The 25,175-nt window shown below is 40.8% G+C and overlaps 2 protein-coding genes across 3 annotated transcripts in view; both read right to left on the bottom strand.

The window, feature by feature from the left end:
- Positions 1-5,735: 5,735 nt before the first annotated feature.
- On the bottom strand, positions 5,736-22,721 carry LOC311100328 (CMP-N-acetylneuraminate-beta-galactosamide-alpha-2,3-sialyltransferase 2-like). 2 transcript variants are annotated; one of them, XM_084141212.1, is made up of 6 exons: positions 22,390-22,721; positions 18,723-18,916; positions 17,599-17,781; positions 17,448-17,493; positions 13,461-13,580; positions 5,736-6,772 (listed from the first exon to the last, which is right to left on the bottom strand). In XM_084141212.1, the coding sequence occupies exons 1-6, from the start codon at positions 22,678-22,680 to the stop codon at positions 6,707-6,709; spliced, it is 900 nt and encodes a 299-aa protein (XP_083997338.1). In that variant the 5' UTR covers positions 22,681-22,721; the 3' UTR covers positions 5,736-6,706. The 2 variants fall into 2 exon arrangements, with proteins under 2 accessions (XP_083997338.1, XP_083997337.1); XM_084141211.1 differs by lacking the exon at positions 5,736-6,772 and having other exon boundaries at positions 12,920-13,580.
- Positions 22,390-25,175, bottom strand: part of LOC311100329 (CMP-N-acetylneuraminate-beta-galactosamide-alpha-2,3-sialyltransferase 2-like) — a 35,472-nt gene continuing 32,686 nt past the window's right edge. Inside the window, exon 6 of the mRNA XM_084141214.1 lies at positions 22,390-22,727. Within this exon, the coding sequence (XP_083997340.1) occupies positions 22,710-22,727 (18 nt within the window). The 3' untranslated portion in view covers positions 22,390-22,709. The remainder of the gene's footprint in view (positions 22,728-25,175) is intronic.

Here is a 25,175-nt window from a genome sequence, read left to right as displayed (position 1 = left end):
ACTCTATTTTCAGGACACCGTTTAAGATAGAAATGCCATTCAAATTTTAAAACGTGCAGACTGGTCTGGAATAGGTTGCTTGTATACAACTTTTTTGATAACATTTATACTTTTTAAACTATAAAACTCATCAATTTGTCTGGAAGTCCTTAAACATTCTACGCTCCCGTTGTTATAAACTCCCATGACTTCCAACATTCTATTCACTGTAAACAATGTAACTTTTGACACAAATAAACTACTTTGAGCACTTTCCCAACAACTTAGACAAACATTTTAGTCTACTTCTCTGCTATTCAAATCTGAACATAAATATATTCTACCAATCAAATACAGTTGTTTTAGTAACTGCATCAACAACAGTTTATCTAAACTTTTAAAAACAACTGAAATTTTGACCACTTCCTCAAAAACTTAGACAAAAACTTAGAGTTAATGAATTCTTGGTCTACTTCTCTGCTTTTCAAATCTGAAATCAAATAACTTCTACCAATCAAATTATAGCACTGGGGGAGCACATTAGACTGAGTGTGCTAAACGGCTCACATCAACCCACTAAACTAACCCACTGTAACAGTGGTCATCAACCGGTCGATCGCAATCGACTGGTCGAGTTCCATGGCTTTCTTAGTAGATCGCCAAACATTTCTGTAAAAAGCACAATGATAAAGCCTTCCTTGCATTTTTATAGTTTTTGGGGGGGGTCACTAAGACCTGGTTTTATGACGTTTTCGAACGAAGTTGTCAGTAGCTGAGTGTAGATGCGGTGAGGAATCAAGCGCAGGAAACACGGGCGTTCGTCAACAGACTTTAGTCACAAAAATAACAGCACCAAACAGGCGAACAGCCAACCCAACCGGGAGGCAAAATACAAAGTACGCACAACACACTCAGTGCGTAAAAATGACGATAGCGCACACAGTGCGGACTCTTGGAAAAACCAACAATCCTGAGAGTAATATCAAAGAGCAACAGCTTGACAAAAAAACAATACCACATAACACCTGCCCCCACACACGAAAACTAAATAGGCAACCAAATCAAACACTAACAAGGGACAGGTGTACAAACAGACAAAACCAAACAAACATGAAACATCGAACGGTGGCAGCTAGTACTCCGGGGACGACGACCGCCGAAGCCTGCCCGAACAAGGAGGAGGAGCAGCCTCGGCTGAAACCGTGACAGACCCCATCTTTAGTCAGCTGTTCTACAACACTGTTGAGGGAAACTCGTTAGAGGAATCAGGCAGATCTCATTTATCAGCAATAAGATGTTTTTTCGAGCAATTGCAAGGAAAATCACCCTCTAAGGATGAACCCAGAGAGTAACTTTCAGGACAGGAATTCTCAGGATATACCGGAAAGGAACTCTCAGGCTATACCGGAGAGGGTCTCAAAGATTTTACAATCACACAGTCCTTTTATATACTTAATCTACACAAAGAGCTGCTTACCCCTCCAAGGGGGAAGCAAGCTTACAAAAGAGATAAGGGATAATTGGCTCCACTTCCTTAGAAAAATAATACAAATGAGAACAGGTTCTAACCAGTTCTCACAGCCTGTACAGTGCATTCGGAAAGTATTCAGACCTCGTTTTTTTTCTCAGAATGACAAAGTGAAAACAGGTTTTTAGAATTATTTGCAAATTTCTTTGAAATTAAAAACAGATACCTTATTTACATAAGTATTCAGACCCTTTGCTATGAGACTCGAAATTGAGCTCAGGTGCATCCTGTTTCCATTGATCATCCTTGCGATGTTTCTACAACTTGATTGGAGTCCACCTGTGGTAAATTCAATTGATTGGACATGATTTTGGAAAGGCACACACCTGTCTATACATTTACATTTACATTTAAGTCATTTAGCAGACGCTCTTATCCAGAGCGACTTACAGGAGCAATTAGGGTTAAGTGCCTTGCTCAAGGGCACATTTACGTCATTTAGCAGACGCTCTAGTCCAGAGCGACTCACAAATTGATGCATTCACCCTATAGCCAGTGGGATAACCACTTTACAATTTTTTTTTGGGGGGGGGGTAGAAGGATTACTTTATCCTATCCCAGGTATTCCTTAAAGAGGTGGGGTTTCAAATGTCTCCGGAAGGTGGTGAGCGACTCCGCTGTGTGTGTGGGGGGGGGGGGGGGGGTAGAAGGATTGCTTTATCCTATCCCAGGTATTCCTTAAAGAGGTGGGGTTTCAAATGTCTCCGGAAGGTGGTGAGTGACTCCGCTGTCCTGGCGTCGTGAGGGAGCTTGTTCCACCATTGGGGTGCCAGAGCAGCGAACAGTTTTGACTGGGCTGAGCGGGAACTATGCTTCCGCAGAGGAAGGGGAGCCAGCAGGCCAGAGGTGGATGAACGCAATGCCCTCGTTTGGGTGTAGGGACTGATCAGAGCCCGAAGGTACAGAGGTGCCGTTCCCCTCGCTGCTCCAAAGGCAAGCACCATGGTCTTGTAACGGATGCGAGCTTCAACTGGAAGCCAGTGGAGTGTGCGGAGGAGGGGGGTGACGTGAGAGAACTTGGGAAGGTTGAACACCAGACGGGCTGCGGCATTCTGGATGAGTTGTAGGGGTTTAATGGCACATGCAGGGAGGCCAGCCAACAGCGAGTTGCAGTAATCCAGACGGGAGATGACAAGTGCCTGGATTAGGACCTGTGCCGCTTCCTGTGTGAGGCAGGGTCGTACTCTCCGAATGTTGTAGAGCATGAACCTGCAGGAGCGGGTCATCGCCTTGATGTTAGCGGAGAACGACAGGGTGTTGTCCAGGGTCACGCCAAGGCTCTTCGCACTCTGGGAGGAGGACACAACGGAGTTGTCAACCGTGATGGCGAGATCATGGAACGGGCAGTCCTTCCCCGGGAGGAAGAGCAGCTCCGTCTTGCCAGGGTTCAGCTTGAGGTGGTGATCCGTCATCCATACTGATATGTCTGCCAGACATGCAGAGATGCGATTCGCCACCTGGTTATCAGAAGGGGGAAAGGAGAAGATTAGTTGTGTATCGTCAGCGTAGCAATGATAGGAGAGGCCGTGTGAGGATATGACAGAGCCAAGTGACTTGGTGTATAGGGAGAAAAGGAGAGGGCCTAGAACTGAGCCCTGGGGGACACCAGTGGTGAGAGCACGTGGTGCGGAGACAGCTTCTCGCCACGCCACTTGGTAGGAGCGACCGGTCAGGTAGGACGCAATCCAGGAGTGAGCCGCGCCGGAGATGCCCAGCTCGGAGAGGGTGGAGAGGAGGATCTGATGGTTCACAGTATCAAAGGCAGCAGACAGGTCTAGGTCCCACAGTTGACAGTGCATGTCAACTGTATAAGGTCCCACAGTTGACAGTGCATGTCAAAGCAAAAACCAAGCCTTGTGGTTGAAGGAATTGTCCGTAGAGCTCCAAGACAGGATTGTGTCGAGGCACAGATCTGGGGAATGGTATCAAAAGATGTCGGCATCATTGAAGGTCCCCAAGAATACAGTGGCCTCCGTCATTCGTAAATGGAAGAAGTTTGGCCTCCAAGCCAAACTGAGCAATCGGGGGAGAAGGGCCTTGGTCAGGGAGGTGACAAAGAACCCGATGGTCACTCTGACAGAGTTCCAGAGTTCCTCTGTGGAGATGGGAGAACCTTCTAGAAGGACAACCATCTCTGCAGCACTCCACCAATCAGGCCTTTATGGTAGAGTGGCCAGACGGAAGCCACTTCTCAGTAAAAGGCACATGACAGACCGCTTGGAGTTTGCCAAAAGGCACCTAAACAAGACTCTCTGGTCTGATAAAACCAAGATTGAACTCTTTAGCCTGAATGCCAAGCGTCACGTCTGGAAGAAACCTGGCATCATCCCTACGGTGAAGCATTGTGGTGGTAGCATCATGCTGTGGGGATGTTTTTCAGCGGCAGGGACTGGGAGACGAGTCAGGATCGAGGGAAAGATGAACGGAGCAAAGTACAGAGAGATCCTTGATGAAAACCTGCTCCTCAGACTGGGGGCGAAGGTTCACCTTCTAACATTACAACGACCCTAAGCACACAGCCAAGACAACGCAGGAGTGGCTTTGGGACAAGTCTCTGAATGTCCTTGAGTGGCCCAGCCAGAGGCCGGACTTGAACCAGATCTAACATTTCTGGAGAGACCTGAAAATAGCTGTGCAGCGATTCTCCCCATCCAATTCGACGGAGCTTGAGAGGATCTGCAGAGAAAAATGGGAGAAACTTCCCAAATACAGGTTTGCCAAGCTTGTAGCGTCATACACAAAAAGATTTGAGGCTGTAATCGCTGCCAAAGGTGCTTCAACAAACAACTGAGTAAAGGGGTCTGAATGCTTATGTAAATGTGATAATCTTTTATAAATTTGCAAAAATGTCTACAAACCTGTTTTTGCTTTGTCATTATGGGGTGTTGTGTGTAGATTGATGAGGGGGGAAAACAATTTAATCAATTTTAGAATAAGGCTGTAACGTAACAAAATGTGGAAAAAGTAAAGAGGTCTGAATACTTTCTGAATGCACTGTATGTCTAAAATAGAGGAGGGATAGGATCTTTATAGCCTAACCAGAGGAAACTAGGTTTCCTCCTGGCTATGTTTTTGCTGCCCGAAAGATAATGAACCAGTAATAAATCACTCCTCTGTGCGGTATGTAAACAGGTTACTGGACAGGTGTTGAAAATTACGAGTGACTAGTACTGTTCAACTCAAGCATTTACAAAGCATTAGACTGTAAGAAAGCCATTTTGCACCCACAACACAACATTCTAAAACGGACTAGTTTCGTCTCTTCTCGTCTTTCCTTATGTCGGCTTTTGTATCTGAGCCGGGCTTAAAAGAGCTGTATAGTTTGATTGGTAGAATATATTTCTAATCTGATTCCAGATTTGAATAGCAGAGAAGCAGACTACGATTTCGATATGCTCTAAATGTTTGTCTAACTTGTTGAGAAAGCTCTCAAAGTAGCTGATTTGTGTTACATTATTGTGATTAGAATGTTGGAAGTCATGGGAGTTTTTAACAATGGTAGCTTTAGAATTTTGAAGAAATCCCATAAAAGTGGATGAGTTTTTTTAGAAGGTCAAAATGTTTAAATAGTATAGATGTTATCAAAAGCAACTTAATCCAGACCGATCTACACATTTTAAAAAGTTTGAATGCCATTTCTATCTTAAACGGTGTAAGAGGAGTAGTGCTCTAAAGAATAAAAAGTCAGAAATAAATGGTGCAATATTTAAAGTGACTGCTGAAGCAAATCCTGTTAATAATCTGGATTAATTATCACCATCCCTTATATATCTCTAGTTTGTGTATTTCTGAGAGCTTCCTGGTGACGTTGTACTCATAGTCTCCAGGGTGATTTCCAGTCTTTAGCTTTTTATTGGTTAGTGTTTCCCAGTAGTGGTGCCAGTTCCCATTTCCGTCTTTCCCAAATCCATACACATTCACCTGCATTGGAATTAAGTGTTTAGAGAATTAATTTTATAACAGTGTTTACATTAGGTTTTATGTATGGTAATGTGGTATATTGTGTATGCAGCCTATAGGCCTACATGATTAGGGTGTTAGTGTTGTTCTTCTAGATGCATCGTGTGGTGTATTATACAGTGTGTCTTGTAGTGAGTTGAGAAAGTACCATTCCTAGCAGAGCATGTTTTTGTATTGCTAAATACTGCACAGTTTAAACACTTTGCTCTTTGTCGTATATGATGAATGGTGGCAATTATTGCTGTCAACAAAAGAAGTCTGCTCATACTGAACATTGATCATAAGGTTTATTCAGACCACAAGCTTCAGCATGAGTTTACAGACACGCGTGGTCCGGAGAGCAGTGTCCTCCAATTTTAATGTCTGCTCTGTCCTATCTTCTTCGTGTACCCCTATTTATAACCAATGCAACAAGATGGGCTCCCTCTTCTGGCCAGTTTACAATACACTTCCTGTCTATTATATGTTACATTATACTAACATAACCAACATTCCATTTCGTCATGAAAAACATTTAACAAAGGCATAATCTTCAGATACGATATTCCCCCCTTTCGAGATGAAATAAACGTCTCGAAAACAAACAGAATAAGATTATGACTATTAACCATTTATCTCCTTGAGTATCTTTAACATTAAACCAAACACATTCTCCTCTAGAGTGTAAATACCTTCCTATGAAATACCTGTTTATGAAGTGTGAATACATTACTATGACATATGAAGAAATCTCTATGGAGTGTGAGAGCGAAAAACTGTCCAGCAGCCATCCATCCATATCAATCAAGACAGTAAAATTCTCTCACGGTCCCTCTGCCCCAGGCAACCACCGTCGGTACTCCAGATAACCTCATTAACCATGTAAATGCATTTGAAACTATGATGTAATTAAATACACATGTAAACAAAATCCTATCCATAAATATCCATTGTACGGCTGGTCCACCCATCGAATCGTACAATGAATCTCTCCCTTCCTAGACCTTCTGTCCCTAACCCCATCGAAATAAACAAAAGCATCTAAGATCCTCATCTGCATTCAATAACATCAAACATCATTCTACTAAAATCAATACCTAAGAATATGACACAATTATGTATTACACATCAAATATGTCTATATTTCATTGCAGACACTGGAATGTAGTCCACTACACTTCATCTCCTCCGTAGTCTCGACTTCCAATGGACTTGTTAATGATGAAATCGGCCACACCCTCCTTGTTTCATCTCCTCCAGTCATATTGTCCCTTCATATTGTCTTTGTTTGAGTATTCCAATCTCCACATGTTCTCCCAAATGCTTCTGGAATGACAAGAAAATAAACGACCAAACAGTATCTTTTGCAAAACAACCACTTTCAAATTAAACCTCCATTTCACCTAAGAATTTTTAAAAAATGATACATAAATGATGCATGAATCACATTATCCATTCCCCCCTTTGATTCATAAATCATACTAAAAATCATACTAATATTGAAAAAACAATTTGAAAAATCATCAAATAATCCAAAATGATATTTATCCATCAGTTCCACTTGTCCATCTTTATCCAGATCAGGAACAGTCAACACCGGCATCTGAGTGTTGTCTCCAGGCACCACTTCTCCAACCTATCTCAATCTCATAACTTTCTCAAAAGTCAGTACAAACATCACACAGTGTTATCAAAGCTTAAACTAGAATCTGACCCATCACTGCCCCTACTGGCCTAATTGATCTTGAAACCAAATCTTCTCAAATCTCCCAAACACATCCCTTATAATCATCTATAACCCCAGTGATATTATCTGAACTATCTGGACTCAAAGTATAACTAATATTTATCAATATTATCTTCCCAAATGTTACACCATACCATGAATGAAGTCCCCCCTTCTCCCTTAAACTTATTCTTCAATGATAGGCTTGAAGACTATGACATGTCGCCATGTGTCTGCTAAATGACTAAAATGTAAATGTAATGTCACCCTTTTAACCCTAGAGTTAGCTGTGTCCAATGCTATCCCTCTTATAATGGTAAAACCTCATATGAAAGCTTCAACGTTGACCTGTAACAACATCCTATCCCCCATAGGGTAAGAATATACTCTATCATCACAAACCCACCAAATATCTCTAAAATTCCCATAGTCACATTGTCAGTCAAAAGCTAATCTTTTAACCATCAAAGTCCTGCTCTTCTTACTACCTGATATATAAAAAGTAACCTATTATTTGTCATTACTACCCTTAAGGTCATACTTATCCAAAGTTATCATCTAACATCCCGATCTGATCTTCCCATAAACATACCCCTTACCTCATATGTTTTATTAGAACAAAAACAACTTTTAGCCCTCAATATTTCAATATTTTAGCCCTCAATATTTCACCTGAATACTTCAGAGTTTGCAATTACCTGATTTTACTTTCCCTCTAACCAATGCCCATAGGGTAATCCCTTCACCCAAGAACACTTAAACCCTACTGGTCTGACAACTACATTATTTTATCTGTCAATGACTGTTGCCGATACCACAGTCATGACAAAGCATAACCCTGACCCACACCTGCCAGAGGCCGCGCGACCGTCTAACACGTCTTGGGCTGGCATCCCCAACAGACATCAACCCTCAAGATTCCTCACTGATTCTTACAGAATGAGTTAATCTATCTCTAATTTTCACAACAGAGGAACGAGCAGCACTGATCAGATGCCCCCCCCCCTCCGTCATCAAAATCAAAAGACCCCATCCTGCAGCTTCCATGATGAATCTCTATTCTCCATTTCAGATTAATCTATATTGTTTCTATTAATATCTGCTCTCCTATTTTAATCCTATTTGTACTATCATTGACAGCCCTCTCCATCCGTAACATAAACTCCTGAGTCATTAATCTCTTTCCAAAGTTACCATTAACGTCATTGATTTAGTTGATGAATTAAAACCCTTAATTCCTTCTAATGGAAAAGCTACCCATATCCTATGTGTATTATTCACTGTTGGAGTGACTACTGTAATAAACTTATCCTTAACTCCCTCTGTGACTGTGGAAACTTCTACAGACTTCAAATCTTCCATTATAAGCGTTACTTTATGAATTACATAGCCCTTTAACCAATAATTCCTAACCGGAACAAATTCTAATGCTTGCCCTAAATAAGTACACATATATTCTCCCTAACCTTTCTCTATAATATTACGCAACATAAGTGAACAGTCACTCCTAACCCTCTTCTAAACTATACCTCCTTTTACTCCTGGTCCTGATAACAATACTTATTCTCCATAATTATCTCTCCATATGGGAGAAACGTCCCCATCCTAAACCCTAATAAGTATTTTTCCCCTTAAAATTGGTGCTGTATTGGTTCCCTTATAATCAAATGCAATATATTTATGCCTTTAATACCTATCAATGTTGAAAGAGTTAAATTGCTTCTCCCTGTTGTTCTAATAGACTGAAGTGTTAATGTTCTTATTTACTCCTAGTTTTCCCCCAGTTTTCCCCCTTTCAGTTCTACCTCTAAACTTTAAACCTTCTGATTATAACGAAAGGTACCCACAATTACCTTGATCTTCCTATTCTACAGTGTCATTCATTACGGTTCTCTCTCTCTCTTACTACTAACGCTAAAACTTAGCTTACTGTCTCAGAGTTCCTTCACCCCTAGTTCTCCTAACTTATTTTAATCTAATCTTTTCTCTCATAACATTTAAAACCTTTTCCCCTGAGTTATTGACAAAATCTCTTACCACCAAATTTTTGGAATATGTGATTGGGAAAGTTCCCCACCTGCTTCTGACTCATTACACACAGACTTGGCAAAACCGACTAAACACCTTTAGCCTAACCTCAAATCTCTTTGTGTCAGGATGTAACCCAGAATAACAGTCACTCTATTAAGTTTATTTTCCCAGACAGATTGTCTAACAGGTAATCTAATACATTATCATCCTTCCTATGATATTATCTTTTAAGCAAATGATTCCCAAAAAACCCTACTTCGTAAAATATTCTACCAGACAGTCAGTCGTCTAGTGTGCATCTTATTGTACGCTTCAATTCTCTTCCCAACACTACAATAACAGTATCTTCTAATATTAGTACTTTAAGAGTAAGTACTACCTCAAATCCCTATCCTAATTAGTTATCAATTAGTGAGATGTTTAACCTCTTTAGGCTGAACACAGATAAGTTTTCCCCTATTCACTATCACTTCTAATGGCCGGTGGTTTCAACTGTTAGCTATTTTCTCTTCTTCTCTAATTGATGCTCTCAGCAATGCACCCCTTCCGGATATTCTCGGCACTCTAGAATATTTAGTGTTCACCTGAAGCACAGGTGATCTTCACTTGCTCGTTGATCTTCCTCTGTTTCTTCTTCTCCAATTCTGTGTCTGTCCAGAAACTGACAGTCGATATGGAACATCTGGTCCCCCCTTGGCTGGTACAATTGCCTTTGATATTGTTCAGTTAAAGCTGTAACAGTGATTGTTGATTTGATTCACTCTGATTCTTCATAACCAACACTTCTTTTCTTCTTCTCCACCACCAGTTATAAGTTGTATTTGATAGAGTTTTCTTCGTCCGGTTCTTCTCGTTGTGGACCTATCAGTATTCTTCAAAAGGTTATCTTCTAAGTTCTGTCCTTGAAATATCATCTTCTTACCAGTGGCCTTTCCTTTGGCCTCACTGTATTATTCTTCTCCTTCAATTCTTGGGATTAAAAATGTTCTCCGCAGGTTTTCTCCTTATCTCTTCTGTATCTTCAGCGTCTCGAGCTGTTCCTCTAGCTCCCTTACCTCTCCCAAAGTCGTCTCTTCCTCCAGGCCTGATACGCCTCGGTCTATATCTCCTATTTCTTCTTTGCCAGTTATTGTAGAATAAAATCCTCTTGAACATACAACACCTTTAATATCCAAATCTTCATCACTTTCTTCATCAGAACTCGAATCTCTTGTCTCCTTCTTCGTTCAACTTTCATCAGAGATCAAGTCTCCAGTATCCTTCTTTCCTCTCCTGCCACTTCCTTCTGATCACAGAGTCACCTCCACCCATGGCCTCTCATCAATCACTCTCATCGTCATCATCCTCATCTCCTTAAGTTCCCAGACATCTCGGTTTTCTTCCGTCTTCTGGATTATCTTCATCGTTGTTTCTGCTCGTATTCGTCTTCATCTCTGATGCCATAATCACCCTGCTGGATGATGTCTTTCTGCTGAATCCATATGTGAGAAAGGTGTACTAACATCTGCCATTAGTCTCTCCTAACACTACCTTAGTTAAATAATTACTATTTTAGTCAATTTTCCCCTATATCAACCCTTTTAAATTCCTTTATTGTGAACTATATTATTCTAGACTGTATATCCTAAGGCTTACCCCCTTAAATTATTAATATAACCCTAACAACTCCAAATAAATCCTGAATAATTAAACCCAATTTTTATTCCTATATCCTATGTCACCAACTTATCCATTAGTGTTGAGTATATTACCACAACCCATCAAATGCAAGTAAATTAGTCAACTTCAAAGCAATCCCAAAAACAAAGCCTCTAACCCTTCAATACTACAATCCCCATAAACCCCCTTGCTCTATAGCTCTAATTATCATAAATTTACAGAAGAATCCTGAATCCATCCTGGATTCCCAACACATCTGTAATTAAACCCCAGTGATGCACATAGCCTCCAAAATGCCATTTTTAATGAAATAGTATTTGCCAAGCCTATGTAAAATTGTCATAACATCACATATCCTGTTAGGGAAAGATTTTGTAACCATAATCAGTACCAAAACCTTTTTGACTTGATCCTCTGCCACGTGACGTGCACGTCCTCTCTCTCTCTCCTTTGCTCTCGTCCGTCGTCTAGTCCTATTGCTCCTCTCATATGACAGAAGAACATACACAGAAAAAGACTTTAGTAGTTAATGCAATCACTAAGTATTTCCAACCGTTCAATATTCATTCGTTCTACATTATTCACTCTAAGACTTTAACTCAGGACTAATTATAGATCGCCCAAAAACATTTTGCTTTTAATCCGTCATTTAATTATTTAATTCAATCTATTATAATCCGTTATCCTATATTTAATTTATAAATTCAATAGGCTACAAAACAAGTTTCATCTTTAACCAATCGCAGTTTAAACTAGAATCATCGTGTTAAAATCTCTTTATGCGTATTTGTTCCGTCGTCTGTGTTCCTCTGTCTCCCCCTGCAGTTTAACCAATGTGTTGTTTTGCAGAATCCCACGCATGCGCAAATATCATTTTAACCTCATGCTTGAGTTTTAGCATCCCCTCGTGGTGTCGTTTAGTGCCGTAAAACAAAACGTTCCCTAATCTCGTGCCATAAACTCCCCTTTCTGTAGTGTAGTGTCGCAAAATTAAACGCATGCGCACATCCATTCAAAAAACCCCTTTTCACCGTGGAAGAAAGATTCTCTATTCTCTCTCCCCAAACAGAATAATACCAGTCCAGCTGTAACTTCCCATTTCCCCCTTCTAGTCAAACAACATTTAACAGCGCTCACAAAACATACAACCTGACTTACAGACAGTGACAAGTTTAAGAGACTTTAATCCATCGCAATGGAATCTCTAAGGATATCCGTTAGCATGTAGCACGCAACACAATTAGCCTGTAGCATTAGCCTTTAGCTTAGCCTAAGGTACACTGTGACACAAAACCCAGTTAGCCGTTAGCATTAGCCGTTAACATCAGCATTTAGCCACGATGTACCACGTGGCCTGAAACAACCCAGTCTTAGCTTCAGCCTCTAGCCAACTGCGGCCTACTAGCTATACAAATGAACACCCCGCACCGTGGCCCAATCATTGTCCATGATTATCAATAATATCTCCTTCTAACTTTGTGTTGCCGTAAGTTCTGGATAATCATAGAGAGGTTACCCCAAGCATTATAGTTCGTCAACCATACGATGAGTATATAACATACATATAATTCGTCCAGCTTAATAATCCCCAGAATTAACCCTACACCACATAACGCGTTGCAAGGATTTTATGGCCCATTCCTAAAGAATCGCCTCGATTCGAGGGCTTTTCCAGATCCCCCGGTGCCCTAATTATGCAGATATCTTTCCAACATTATTCTCTACCAATCCATTTGTACAATCCATTGTTGTAAACAGCGTTTACACATCAACCAAATTTAAAATATTTTTGTTCAGACTCCCAGTTAACAGCCATAACGCCACCCGAAACACGGTCATAAGGGTACATTCCTCCAGTGTACATAAGCAGTAACAAACCAACAACTTAGCTGTGTCTAGTCGGGTCATGACTCCAGACCAAAGTCAGCTTGATTTAGCTTGATGACTCCAAATGCAGCAAAGAAGGATTGCATCATCCCTCCTGGCAAGCTCGCCATTCTGTCGTATATGATGAATGGTGGCAATTATTGCTGTCAACAAAAGAAGTCTGCTCATACTGAACATTGATCATAAGGTTTATTCAGACCACAAGCTTCAGCATGAGTTTACAGACACGCGTGGTCCGGAGAGCAGTGTCCTCCAATTTTAATGTCTGCTCTGTCCTATCTTCTTCGTGTACCCCTATTTATAACCAATGCAACAAGATGGGCTCCCTCTTCTGGCCAGTTTACAATACACTTCCTGTCTATTATATGTTACATTATACTAACATAACCAACATTCCATTTCGTCATGAAAAACATTTAACAAAGGCATAATCTTCAGATACGATATCTTCAAATCCTCTTTCCCCCGACACTCGTGTAAATATTATACTGTAAATTGTTGAGTGCCTTCCTGTATTTATTTATACTTATGAAAATGTTTATTCTATTCTATTCCATTGAGCTTAATTTTTTACTTATTTCTTATTGTTGTTGCGTTATCGAGAGGGAACCTGCAAGTAAGCAATTAATTGGACTGTGTACACCATGTGTCTCCTTCGCATATGACAAATAAACTTGAACTTGATGTGTGTTGATAGGTATAATCTCTTACCTCGTCACAAATGTGTAGGGCTAATATCAAAGCCATGAATCCGGTTGAGGGGTATTTGCCGTAATAGTCAAGCCAGACTTCATGAACATATTTCATGAACACAGGATTCAGAACCAATACCTGCATGAAACATATTATACATAAACAACATGATTTAATTAGAAAAATAGAAATGATGACTATTGTGATACATCCAATTTTGAGAACTCACTTAGATTGATAGTGTCTGAGAAAAGATGTCACGATACACTGTTAGTACACTCCCATTCTGATGCTGTCTCAAAATACATGTATGAGCCAGATCATGACTCGTAGCCAGATTTGCCTTTAGGGTTAGCAGATCTGTTTTAATCCTAATTCTTTCTGACATCACCGCCTCCTTTGTTAGGACACCGCCCATACCCAGAGCCATTTATGATGTTACGTTTTTGTAATTATGTATTTATTTAAACATATTACTCTGCCCATACCTAGTCTCTCATGGACGGACTACGTAAACATAAATGGTACTGTAGATCTGTCAAGAAAGACTATGGTAACGAGCAGCAGTAGTTCCGGTACTTGGGTTTTTCGTCACTGGTTATTTGGATGTATCAGGATTGGGCTAAAGTGATGCTCAAACTGGGGACAGGGATTTGAAGCGTAAAGCTGTCTTGTGTGTGCAGTAGTCAACGTCAGATGTAGGTTCTTAATTTGACCAGTTTCTCACAGCAGGAAAATAATCCTGCAGCAACAGGAAATGTGAATTATTATGTGGATAGTAATTAAATGGACATTTTTGGAGGGGTTGATACGTTTTACATGTTTTTTAAGCTTCTAATACATTACAAGTTTGCTTTTCCTGCGGCGCAGGAAGATTCTCAAACAAAAGGTTGATCAAATATTGTGTTGTCATGCTGTATTGTCATTCTGTGTTGTTGTCTTAGGTCTCTCTTTATGTCGTGTTGACATAAAGATTTTCTACTGGCTAGGCCACTCCAGGACCTTGAAATGCTACTTACGAAGCCACTCCTTCGTTGCCCGGGCGGTGTGTTTGGTATCATTGTCATGCTGAAAGACCCAGCCACGTTTCATCTTCAATGCCCTTGCTGATGGAAGGAGATTTTCACTCAAAATCTCACGATACATGGCCCCATTCATTCTTTCCTTTACACGGATCAGTCGTCCTGGTCCCTTTGCAGAAAAACAGCCCCAAAGCACGATGTTTCCACCCCCATGCTTCACAGTAGGTATGGTGTTCTTTGGATGCAACTCAGCATTCTTTGTCCTCCAAACACGACGAGTTGAGTTACCAAAAATTTCTATTTTGGTTTCATCTGACCATATGACATTCTCCCAATCCTCTTCTGGATCATCCAAATGCACTCTAGCAAACTTCAGACAGGCCTGGACATGTACTGGCTTAAGCAGGGGGACACGTCTGACACTGCAGGATTTGAGTCCCTGGCGGCGTAGTGTGTTACTGATGGTAGGCTTTGTTACTTTGGTCCCAGCTCTCTGCAGGTCATTCACTAGGTCCCCCCGTGTGGTTCTGGAATTTTTGCTCACCGTTCTTGTGATCATTTTGACCCCACGGGGTGAGATCTTGCGTGGAGCCCCAGATCGAGGGAGATTATCAGTGGTCTTGTATGTCTTCCATTTCCTAATAATTGCTCCCACAGTTGATTTCTTCAAACCAAGCTGCTTACCTATTGCAGATTCAGTCTTCCCAGCCTGGTGCAGGTCTACAATTTTGTTTCTGGTGTCCTTTGACAGCTCTTTGGTCTTGGCCATAGTGGAGTTTGGAGTGTGACTGTTTGAGGTTGTGGACAGGTGTCTTTTATACTGATAACAAGTTCAAACAGGTGCCATTAATACAGGTAACGAGTGGAGGACAGAGGAGCCTCTTAAAGAAGAAGTTACAGGTCTGTGAGAGCCAGAAATCTTGCTTGTTTGTAGGTGACCAAATACTTATTTTCCACCATAATTTGCAAATAAATTCATTAAAATTCCTACAATGTGATTTTCTGGATTTTTATTCCTCATTTTGTCTGTCATAGTTGACGTGTACCTATGATGAAAATTACAGGCCTCTCTCATCTTTTTAAGTGGGAGAACTTGCACAATTGGTGGCTGACTAAATATTTTTTTCCCCCACTGTATATGGTCATCTGCAGCAAAGAAATATATAAAAAATCTCAAAATCGCTCAAAACAGGGCTGCCAGATTAACTCTTCATTGCTCTATCCATATGAATATTATCCAAATGCATCAGAATCTCTCATGGCTTCACGTTGAAAACAAATTACTATCTAGTCTTCTGATTGTCTGTATGAATGTTATATTTGTCAAAAAACACAGTGTTTTTCAGACCAGTTAGTACATACTAGCAACACGCATAACCACCAAACCAGACAGGTAAATTCAGGGCATCTAAGACAACCCAAGCCAAGGACAAATCGCCTTAAATCTGCAGTTTTATATAGAGCCATAGCTGAATGGAACTCTTTACCAATCTATATTTCTCAGGCAAAAAGTAAATCCACCTTCAAGAAAAAAATAGACCATATGACTGGACAGGAAATAGAAAGCATCAACTGAATGTGAAATGTGTTACCTGTCAGGTATTTGTCTGTATAGTCTACTTGTTAAATGTTTGTAAAGTCTTCATTTGTAATTGTTTGTAATGTATTATTAATTGGTGTTGGACCCTAGGAAGATTACCTAACGTTGCGGCGTTAGCTAATGGGGATCCTAGTAAAATTTCACAAATTCACAATAGAGCCCCACAGTGGAGGTGTCATAATACCCATAAAACCTAGTGGTCAAGCAGGGAAATGGTTCCAATCATTTTTCCACCATTCATTTTTCCCATAGGGGATTTTAGAAACAATTAAAATAAGGTGTCACACCCTGGCTCTGGGGACTCTGAAATGTTGAGCCAGGGTGTGTAGTTTCTGTGTTATATTTTCTATGTTGATGTTCTAGATCGATTAGATCTATGTTGGCCAGGGTGGTTCCCAATCAGAGGCAGCTGTATCTCGTTGTCTCTGATTGGGGACCATACTTAGGCAGCCTGTTTGGCATTAGTCGGGGTGGGATCTTGATTCGTAAGGTTTGTGTGTATAACCTAGGACTTCACGTATCGTTCTTTTGTTGTTTTGTTCGTGTGTTCAGTACAAATAAAGTATGTACGCTTATCACGCTGCGCCTTGGTCCGCTTCATCCGTCAACGATCGTGACATAAGGGCTGTGTTTTGTGTAGGCTTACCCTGGCGTGACATTTTGATAACCATGTAAATCTCTCTCAGACAAAGGTTACTTTTATCAATATATTCGGCTCCCATCATGTAAACCGGATTGTAAGAGACAATGTTCTTTTGGTAAAGCATGTAAACTTTTTAATTGAACTATTATATTAAAGAGGTTGAACGGGATCTTAAGCACTTACAAATTTGTAGCATATTGTACATATTAAAAAATATAAAAAAATATATATAATTGCAGAAATGGATGACGCACAATTTTCAGGGAGCCATTTTGGCTCGTGGGCGCTACTTTCAAAACTACTTGCTGAAATTATACAAAACCTTTATAATGCATCTTTATTATGAGTATTCCCAATAATTGTAGTATTGTGTGCATGTAAACATACTCTGCACAATTCCATGTTGACACTCTTTCACTGCTTTGCATGTGCCAACACGGATGATAAACACAAGTGAAATTATCAGAAGGGGGAGGGGGGGGGGGGCTTTGGCTGTGAGTGTCCGTTTACGAGACTTTGCAAATCGTGTTATCACAATTTCTAACATGTCTCACCCGGAATTTAATTGAGCATCTGACCAAATTACGCAAGATTTTAGGGTTAACCGAGATTAGCCCATTCCTAACTAACAAACATCCTCAATTACCTACTATCCAAGATATAACAATATCATGAATTTATCATTGACTGTAGATGTATTATAACCATAATAAATGATCATGATCAACAATGTGACTCACCAAATCTTTGTTCGCCTTTATCTTCGCTCTAAGACGTGTACGTGAGCTGTTGAATAAAATTAGACCTACATTTTATCCAGAGTTGCTATGTGATCTTAGAAAAATTGTGTAACAGACTGGTGGACTAATCAAAAGGAGAGTGGTTACTCACAAAGTGATGTGAGATCCATTGGTGATGGCGCCGGGTAGCCACTGAAGGTCCAGAGTCTTGAAAGGGAAAAGCACGAGACTAGTGGTGTTGTCCAGATCTATGGCACTCTCTGGGTACATGATGTGATGCGTGGTCCGGCTGCCAACATCCTGCTCATAACCAGAGGTAGGAGCCTTGTTCATTCTGGATAACACAGAAAATCCATATCACGACTGCCATAATATTCCAAAACACTTTAATTCAAAACACATAGTCATTCATACCGCCAAGACAAAAAAATTAACACACAAAACCAAACCAATATAGGCCTACATAGATGACATTAAATCATTAAGTTGGATAAAGGCAGATCTTTACCATACTGTCTTCTGTGACACCATGGTAAAGGCCATTGAGGGCTATCGCTATTTTAAAGTAGTTGATTTCTTCTTATTCAATTTTTTAGTCATTTATTTTAGCAGACGCTCTTACACAGAGCGACTTACAGTTAGTGAGTGCATACATTATTATTTTTTTCAGTATGAAAAAGCCCCCCATGGGAATCGAACCAACAACCCTGGCGTTGCAAACACCATGCTCTACCATCTGAGCTACATCCCTGCCAGCCATTCCCTCCCCTACCCTGGGCCAATTGTGCGCCGCCCCATGGGTCTCCCGGTCACGGCCGGCTACGACAGAGCCTGGAATCGAACCAGGATCTCTAGTGGCACAGCTAGCACTGCTATGCAACACTAAAGTGTTGACTCTCCCGAGTGGCGCAGTGGTCTACAAACTGAAAGGGTGCATATACTGCCACCTGGAGTGTGTTGTCTGAACAGGTATAAAAGCCAAGGTTGGTGATTAACTGCCACATGCAGCTATGGAATGTTTGCTACTTTCTCGTGGAGTGTGATCTCATTCACTACTTCCCACAAATCTAAAAGCATTGAACAACATTTTTTAAACATTTTTACATTTTTAGTCATTTAGCGGACGCTCTTATCCAGAGCGACTTACAGTTAGTGAGTGGATACATTATTTATTTTTTCATACCCCCCCCCCCCCCGTGGGAACAACCACGTGCAAGTGAACAAGTGCACACTGAGGTAGGAGGGACAAATGGTACACCCTCTCAGTTGGCCTACCTTATGATGACATCACTGGAGTCGATGAGGGCTCCGTAGTGGGAGCCCTTGAGGTTCCCAGAGTTCCCCACTACAGCACAGGTCCTACAGCGCTCAGGGCCCGCGTCCATGTAGAGGTCAGCCTCAGGGATGACCTGGAACAGCTTCTCCACCACCTCGCTAAATTTGGCTTTGTTATGTTCTTTCTGCAATTTCTGGTTATTTAATTGCACCAGTCAATACATAAAACAGCAATGAATACACAATAAATACTCACACTAAAAGCAGCCTAATGCAAATTACACACCATAACATCTGAGGAAACCCTCACACTAAAGTGTTGACTCCAGAGCCACCTGCTCTTTACACTGAGGTTATTGGTGACTACAATAGCAAACCGTTAATCAGTTGTCAGTGACCACGCTTATATTGCAGCCTAAAAACATCAAATAAAATAGTTAATTCTGAATAAAACTCCCTCATATAAACACCAAAATACTCAAATTAAAAAAACACGCAACCACAGTAAACTATTGGAGATTCTTAAAGGGATAGTGTGAGGGTCAGATGAACTAGTGGATACAATTTTTATGTCTCTGCGTACAGTTTGACAGAAGTTTAAGGTAGTTTCTGGAGCGATTGCCAGAGGTGGGACTAAGTCACTATTATTCGAATCACAAGCAAGTCACAAGGTCCAAGTCTCAAGTCGAGTCCCAAGTAGAACCGGTCGAGTCTCGAGTCATGTCCAAGACGTGCATTCTAAGGACAAGTCGAGTCACAAGTCTCAAGTCAAGTAAAAATAATCGATAGAGGCAATCTCGTTCAACTACAAATCTTTGTCTATTTATTGAGGAACCAGACAGCCCTCTTCATTATTTTGTCTACAACACATTTTGATTATGTAATAATCAATTTTAACAACAAATTCCAAAAGCAAGTTTCATAAGTAAATGATACATTTCAAGCCATTTTGCCATACCAAATGACCAGTAGGCCTATGCTAGTAATTGTTGCTTGATGCCCCATTGCTACTGAGCTTGCAAAGTAAACGGTTCATATTCTTGATCACCAAAATGTTTTGGAACTGCATTTTTATTTATGTCAATCCTCTCTCCCTACAATTTGACGTTTGCGCTGCACCCGATCCTACAGCTGTACAGCAAATCAGAAATATGTTCGCTAGCTCAGTGGTTTTCTAACTTTTTGACCCGCGATCCTTAAAAAGGAGTGGTTCAAAGCTTGTGACCCCCGCGCATGCACATGCACGCATGCACAATCGCTACGCAAATGTAAACTCCCACTGGGCACAAACATCAACTCAACGTCTATTCAACCAGTGTGTGCCCAGTGGGCTGTCATTAAAGCCATAAACGGTGATGCATTTTCAAAACGCAAGATACAGAAATAAATGCAATTTACACCTGCATTTTGAGCTGAAAGTAGTTTATGTTAGCGGTCAATATCAATTTGGGATATCATGTCACATTGTCACTTCTCTGGAGTACAGAGCAAGCAGGATCTGTCTGTAGCGTTTTTCTTCCTCACAACTATCGTAATAATTTGCCAGAATATGTTACATCTTCATCCCATAACTATTGAAGGTAGTTTGATGTTACAGCTATCTTTAGAAATATAGCCAGTACCACCACTGAGGTATATAATTATAACCCACCCAAGCTAGGCCGATCTGAAATATGAAAGTGAAATCACCAGGTAGCCTATTGGGAAAGGGGAATGCGTTCAACCAAAATATGTCTTCCACATTTAACCCAACCACTCTGAATCAGAGAGGTGCGGGGGGCTGCATTAATCGACGTCATCGGCGCCCAGGAAGCAGTTGTTTTGGGGGCAGATTTTTCAAGTTTGCCGGCTCAGGGATTCGAACAAGCAACCTTTCAGTTACTGTCTCAATGCTCTATTTTCTTTAAAATTATTTGATAAAATATAGAATTTGGCCTTTACTACTATAGCCCATAGAAACACATTGAATGACGCATTCATAAATGGTAAAAAAATACAGTCCAAAAAGAAATCATAAGGAAGAAGGTTTTGACGTGTCTGTCCTATAGCTAGCAGATATAATAATGCTCAGGAAATATTTTGGGTTTTTTGGACACATATTTAACTCCTTATTTTTGTTGGCAGAACACTACCTCCATACTTCCATTCGTTTACATGGGTTGCCTTCAGACGAGTCCCGTGACACTTGAGGGGGTCGTAGAGCAAAACGGAGAACACCATCGTGTTCGTGAGAGTCTCCATAGAGTGGGCCAAACCGTTTGGACGCTACAGACGTTTTCGTGAGAAGACCGATTTTTGGGATGTCTCATGGTCTGACAAACACCGCTGTAGCTCGGCCACCTTCCACCGCAGATGCAGAAGGCCGACATAGGTGGAGGCGGTAGATTGAGACGCAACCCATATCTCTAGCTTAAATTGAGGGATTTTGATGGGTATGTTTTTTATTATGTTACTTAGATTGATACACGGGTGCGTCAGTAGACTCATATCCCTCCCCCCTTTCCTGCAGTCAAATGACCAAATCGCCCTCTAGTGGCCTCATGAGTGGAATGTTATTAATACTTTTCATAATTTCATAATTAATCAACATTATTATTATTTTTACGCCGAAAATCTGGTTTTGATATATTTCAGTCTTCTGTGATGTATATAAAGTGTCATATTGCAATGCAAACTCAAAATTGAATACATTTCAACTCTATATCTGACATGGTACAGGTGTCTTCTTTTTCTAAGACCATAATCGATGTAGTTGAGGTGTATACTTTTCTTTTCAACAACCAAGAAATACTCTGTGTGACCCTGATTCAGCCCACTGCAGTAAAATATTTTAAGGATGTAAGTAGGCTACTCTGTTTTTGCCAAGAAAACTGGAGAAAATTAAACAAGTGCTCGCTGGTCACTAATCTGGAAAAGTGTGCCCGCTTTTGCATGCCAATGCTGATGACTGGTCATTGGTCAACAGTCAAGACGTGCAACTTTTTGGTTCTGAAGCACAGATTAGATGCTTTTTGAACAAGAATTTGGTGCAATGCCGTAGGCCTAAGTGACCGGATCAAATAAGCAAAGGTATAAACACAAAATACAAAATGGTAAATGATTTGTAGCCTATTAAATATGTAGCGTATTAAAATATATAAATGGTAGCCACTGCAGTTTTCTGCTGCTTTCATGAGGTCATCATTTAAAAAGCCTTACAACCTCTCATTCATTCAGTTTCACACTCGCAACCCCAAAAATCTTCTCAGTGCTCTAGCTCACCCGACCTGTGTTGATTGAGGGCCGATCAGAGGGCCTTTCACTAGACAATCTGCTTTTTTGTAAGTGTGATACTGTTTCTGGCTGCATGGAGAACAATCCACAGATAATCTGTGCCACAAAATGAGTGACAAAACGTTACAAAACCAGGCCAGATAATTTCAAGTCATCAGTCTCAAGTCAAAGTCGAGTCCCGAGTCTTGAGGCTCCAAGTCGAGTCTCAAGTTATTTTATTTTATATCAAGTCGAGTCTCAAGTAATTGAAATTTGTGACTCGAGTCAGACTCAAGTCCAAGTCATGTGACTCAAGTTCTGACTGAATATGTGAATATGTGTTGGGTGTGCACTGACAATGCTTTTATTGCTTTAAGATAAGATGTACGGTAATAAATAAAAATTAAACATTTACCAGCCACCACGTTCTTGTATCGTTGGAGAGTGTCTTGTACTCTCTGGTCAGAAATGGTTTAAAAGATGTGACGAAGCGCTTCTGAAACCAGAGGTCATCGTCTGGCTGTGTCATACATTTGAGACATCCGCAATTTCTTGGAGAGATGATCCTGTCCAGTGGCCGAAGGGCATTTTTAACTAAATCCACAAGCGAATTGGAGGATAGCTGTCCAGTATAAAACACAACGATAGCAGTGATGCAGAGTAGAACGATGAAACGACAGTATTTTCTAATCCTGAAGATAATCATTTTGCTGATAGCATGGCATCTGTTGGGTGTCACAGAATCCTCACCACCTGTGGAGAGATCAATAATAAACTGATAATAACATTGTATATAGAATAGATGTAGCCTATAGGTCTTAATAAAACAGCTGAAGGATGATAGGCAAATTAACATCATATTCAGTCTACATTATGTTTTGTTTTTTCAAATGTTTTACCTGAACATGTGCATAATAGCCTAATGAAGGCTATAGTTCACATGTTCACAAATTAAGAGGTAAGCTAGCCTTTGTTCTGGTTTAGTCAACAAAAAAGGTGATGTCATGACCATCAAATACCCTCTGGTCTGTCATTGAAATATATATTAAATGAAATACAGTGCCTTCAGAAAGTATTCACACCCCATGACTTTTTCCACATTTTGTTGTGTTAAAGCCTGAATTTAAAATTGATTACAGTTTTTGTCACTGGCCTACACACAATAGCCCTTAATGTCAAAGTGGAATTATGTTTTTCGAAATGTTTACAAATTAGCTCAACTGCCTTGAGTCAATAAGTACTCGACCCCTTTGTTATGGCAAGCCTAAATACGTTCAGGAGTACTAATTTGCTTAACAAGTCACATAATAAGTTGCATGGACTCAATCTGTGTGCAATAATAGTGTTTAACATGATTTTTGAATGATTACCTCATCTCTGTACAATTATCTGTAAGGTACCTCAGTCGAGCAGTGAATTTCAAAGCTCAAAGACCAGGGAGGTCTTCCAATGCCTCACAAATAATGTGGCAAAGCAATTATTTTTTTGTCAAAAAGTTACGTTACTGATTACAATTTTGGACAGGTAACTAGTAACTGTAACGGATTACATTAAGAAAGTAACCTACCCAACCCTGGTTGTCGGTAACTTTTGCTGTAACACGCAAGTGAGAGAACAAGGGATAAGTTGACATATAAATACGTCCCAAGATTTATACTAATTGGCTGAGAGACAGGAAGGTGATTATTGCACGAGTGCAGGCATAGGTTTTTCAGCAGGTGTGGTGAATTTGCATTATTGTGACGTGCTCATATGCTATAAAGGTGAATGACATTCCACACATGGCTTATAGTACAAGATGAGGAGAGACATAATGCTATGCTGATAACGTTTGTTAACACTAACATACAGTGTATTCGGAAAGTATTCAGACCCCTTGACTGTTTCCACATTTTGCTATGTTACAGCCTTATTCTAAAATGGATTACATTGTTTTTTCCCCTCATCAGTCTACAGACAATACCCCATAATCACAAAGGAAAAACTGGTTTTTAGATATTTTTGCATATGTATTAAAAATATAAAATGGAAATATCACATTTACATAAGTATTCAGACCCTTTACTCAGTACTTTGTTGAAATGCCTTTGGCAGCGATTACAGCCTTGAGTCTTCTTGGGTATGACACAGCTGTATTTGGGGAGTTTCTCCCATTCTTCTCTGCAGATCCGCTCAAGCTCTGTCAGGTTGGATGGGGAGCGTCGCTCAACAGCTATTTTCAGGTCTCTCCAGAAACGTTCTATCGCGTTCAAGTCGGGCTCTGGCTGGGCCACTCAAGGACATTCAGAGACTTGTCCCAAAACCACTCCTGTGTTGTCTTGGCTGTGTGCTTAGGGTCGTTGTTCTGTTGGAAGGTGAACCTTCGCCCCAGTCTGAGGTCCTGTGCGCTCTGGATCTCTCTGTACTTTGCTCCATTCATCTTTCCCTCAATCCTGACTTGTCTCCCATTCCCTGCCGCTGAAAAACATCCCCACAGCATGATGCTGCCACCACCATGCTTCACCGTAGGGATGGCATTGGCCAGGTGATGAGCGGTGCATGGTTTAATCCAGACGTGACGCTTGGCATTCAGGCCAAAGAGTTCAATCTCGGTTTCATCAGATCAGAGAATCTTGTTTCTCATGGTCTGAGAGTCCTTTAGGTGCCTTTTGGCAAACTCCAAGCGGGTTTGTCATGTGCCTTTTACTGAGGAGTGGCTTCCTTCTGGCCTCTCTATCATAAAGGCCTGATTGGTGGAGTGCTGCAGAGATGGTTGTCCTTCTGGAAGGTTCTCCCATCTCCACAGAGGAACTTTGGAGCTCTGTCAGAGTGACCATTGGGTTCTTGGTCACCTCCCGGACCAAGGCCCTTCTCCCCCGATTGCTCTAGGAAGAGTCTTGTTGGTTCTAAACTTCTTCCATTGAAGAATGATGGAGGCCACTGTGTTCTTGGTGATCTTCAATGCTGCAGACATTTTTTGTACCCTTCCCCAGATCTGTGTCTCGACACAATCCTGTCTCGGAGCTCTACGGACAATTCCTTCGACCTCATGGCTTGGTTTTTGCTCTGACATGCACTTTAAACTGTGGGACCTTATATAGACAGGTGTGTGCTTTTCCAAATCATGTCCAATCAATTGAATTTACCACAGGTAGACTCCAATGAAGTTGTATAAACATCTCAAGGATGATCAATGGAAACAGGATGCACCTGAGCTCAATT

This window comes from Coregonus lavaretus (assembly GCF_964263955.1).
Source record: "Coregonus lavaretus genome assembly, chromosome: 24".
Classification (NCBI taxonomy): Eukaryota; Metazoa; Chordata; class Actinopteri; order Salmoniformes; family Salmonidae; genus Coregonus; species Coregonus lavaretus.
The sequence above is the reverse complement of the archived record's forward strand: the minus strand, read 5'-3'. Positions and strand labels throughout refer to the sequence as shown.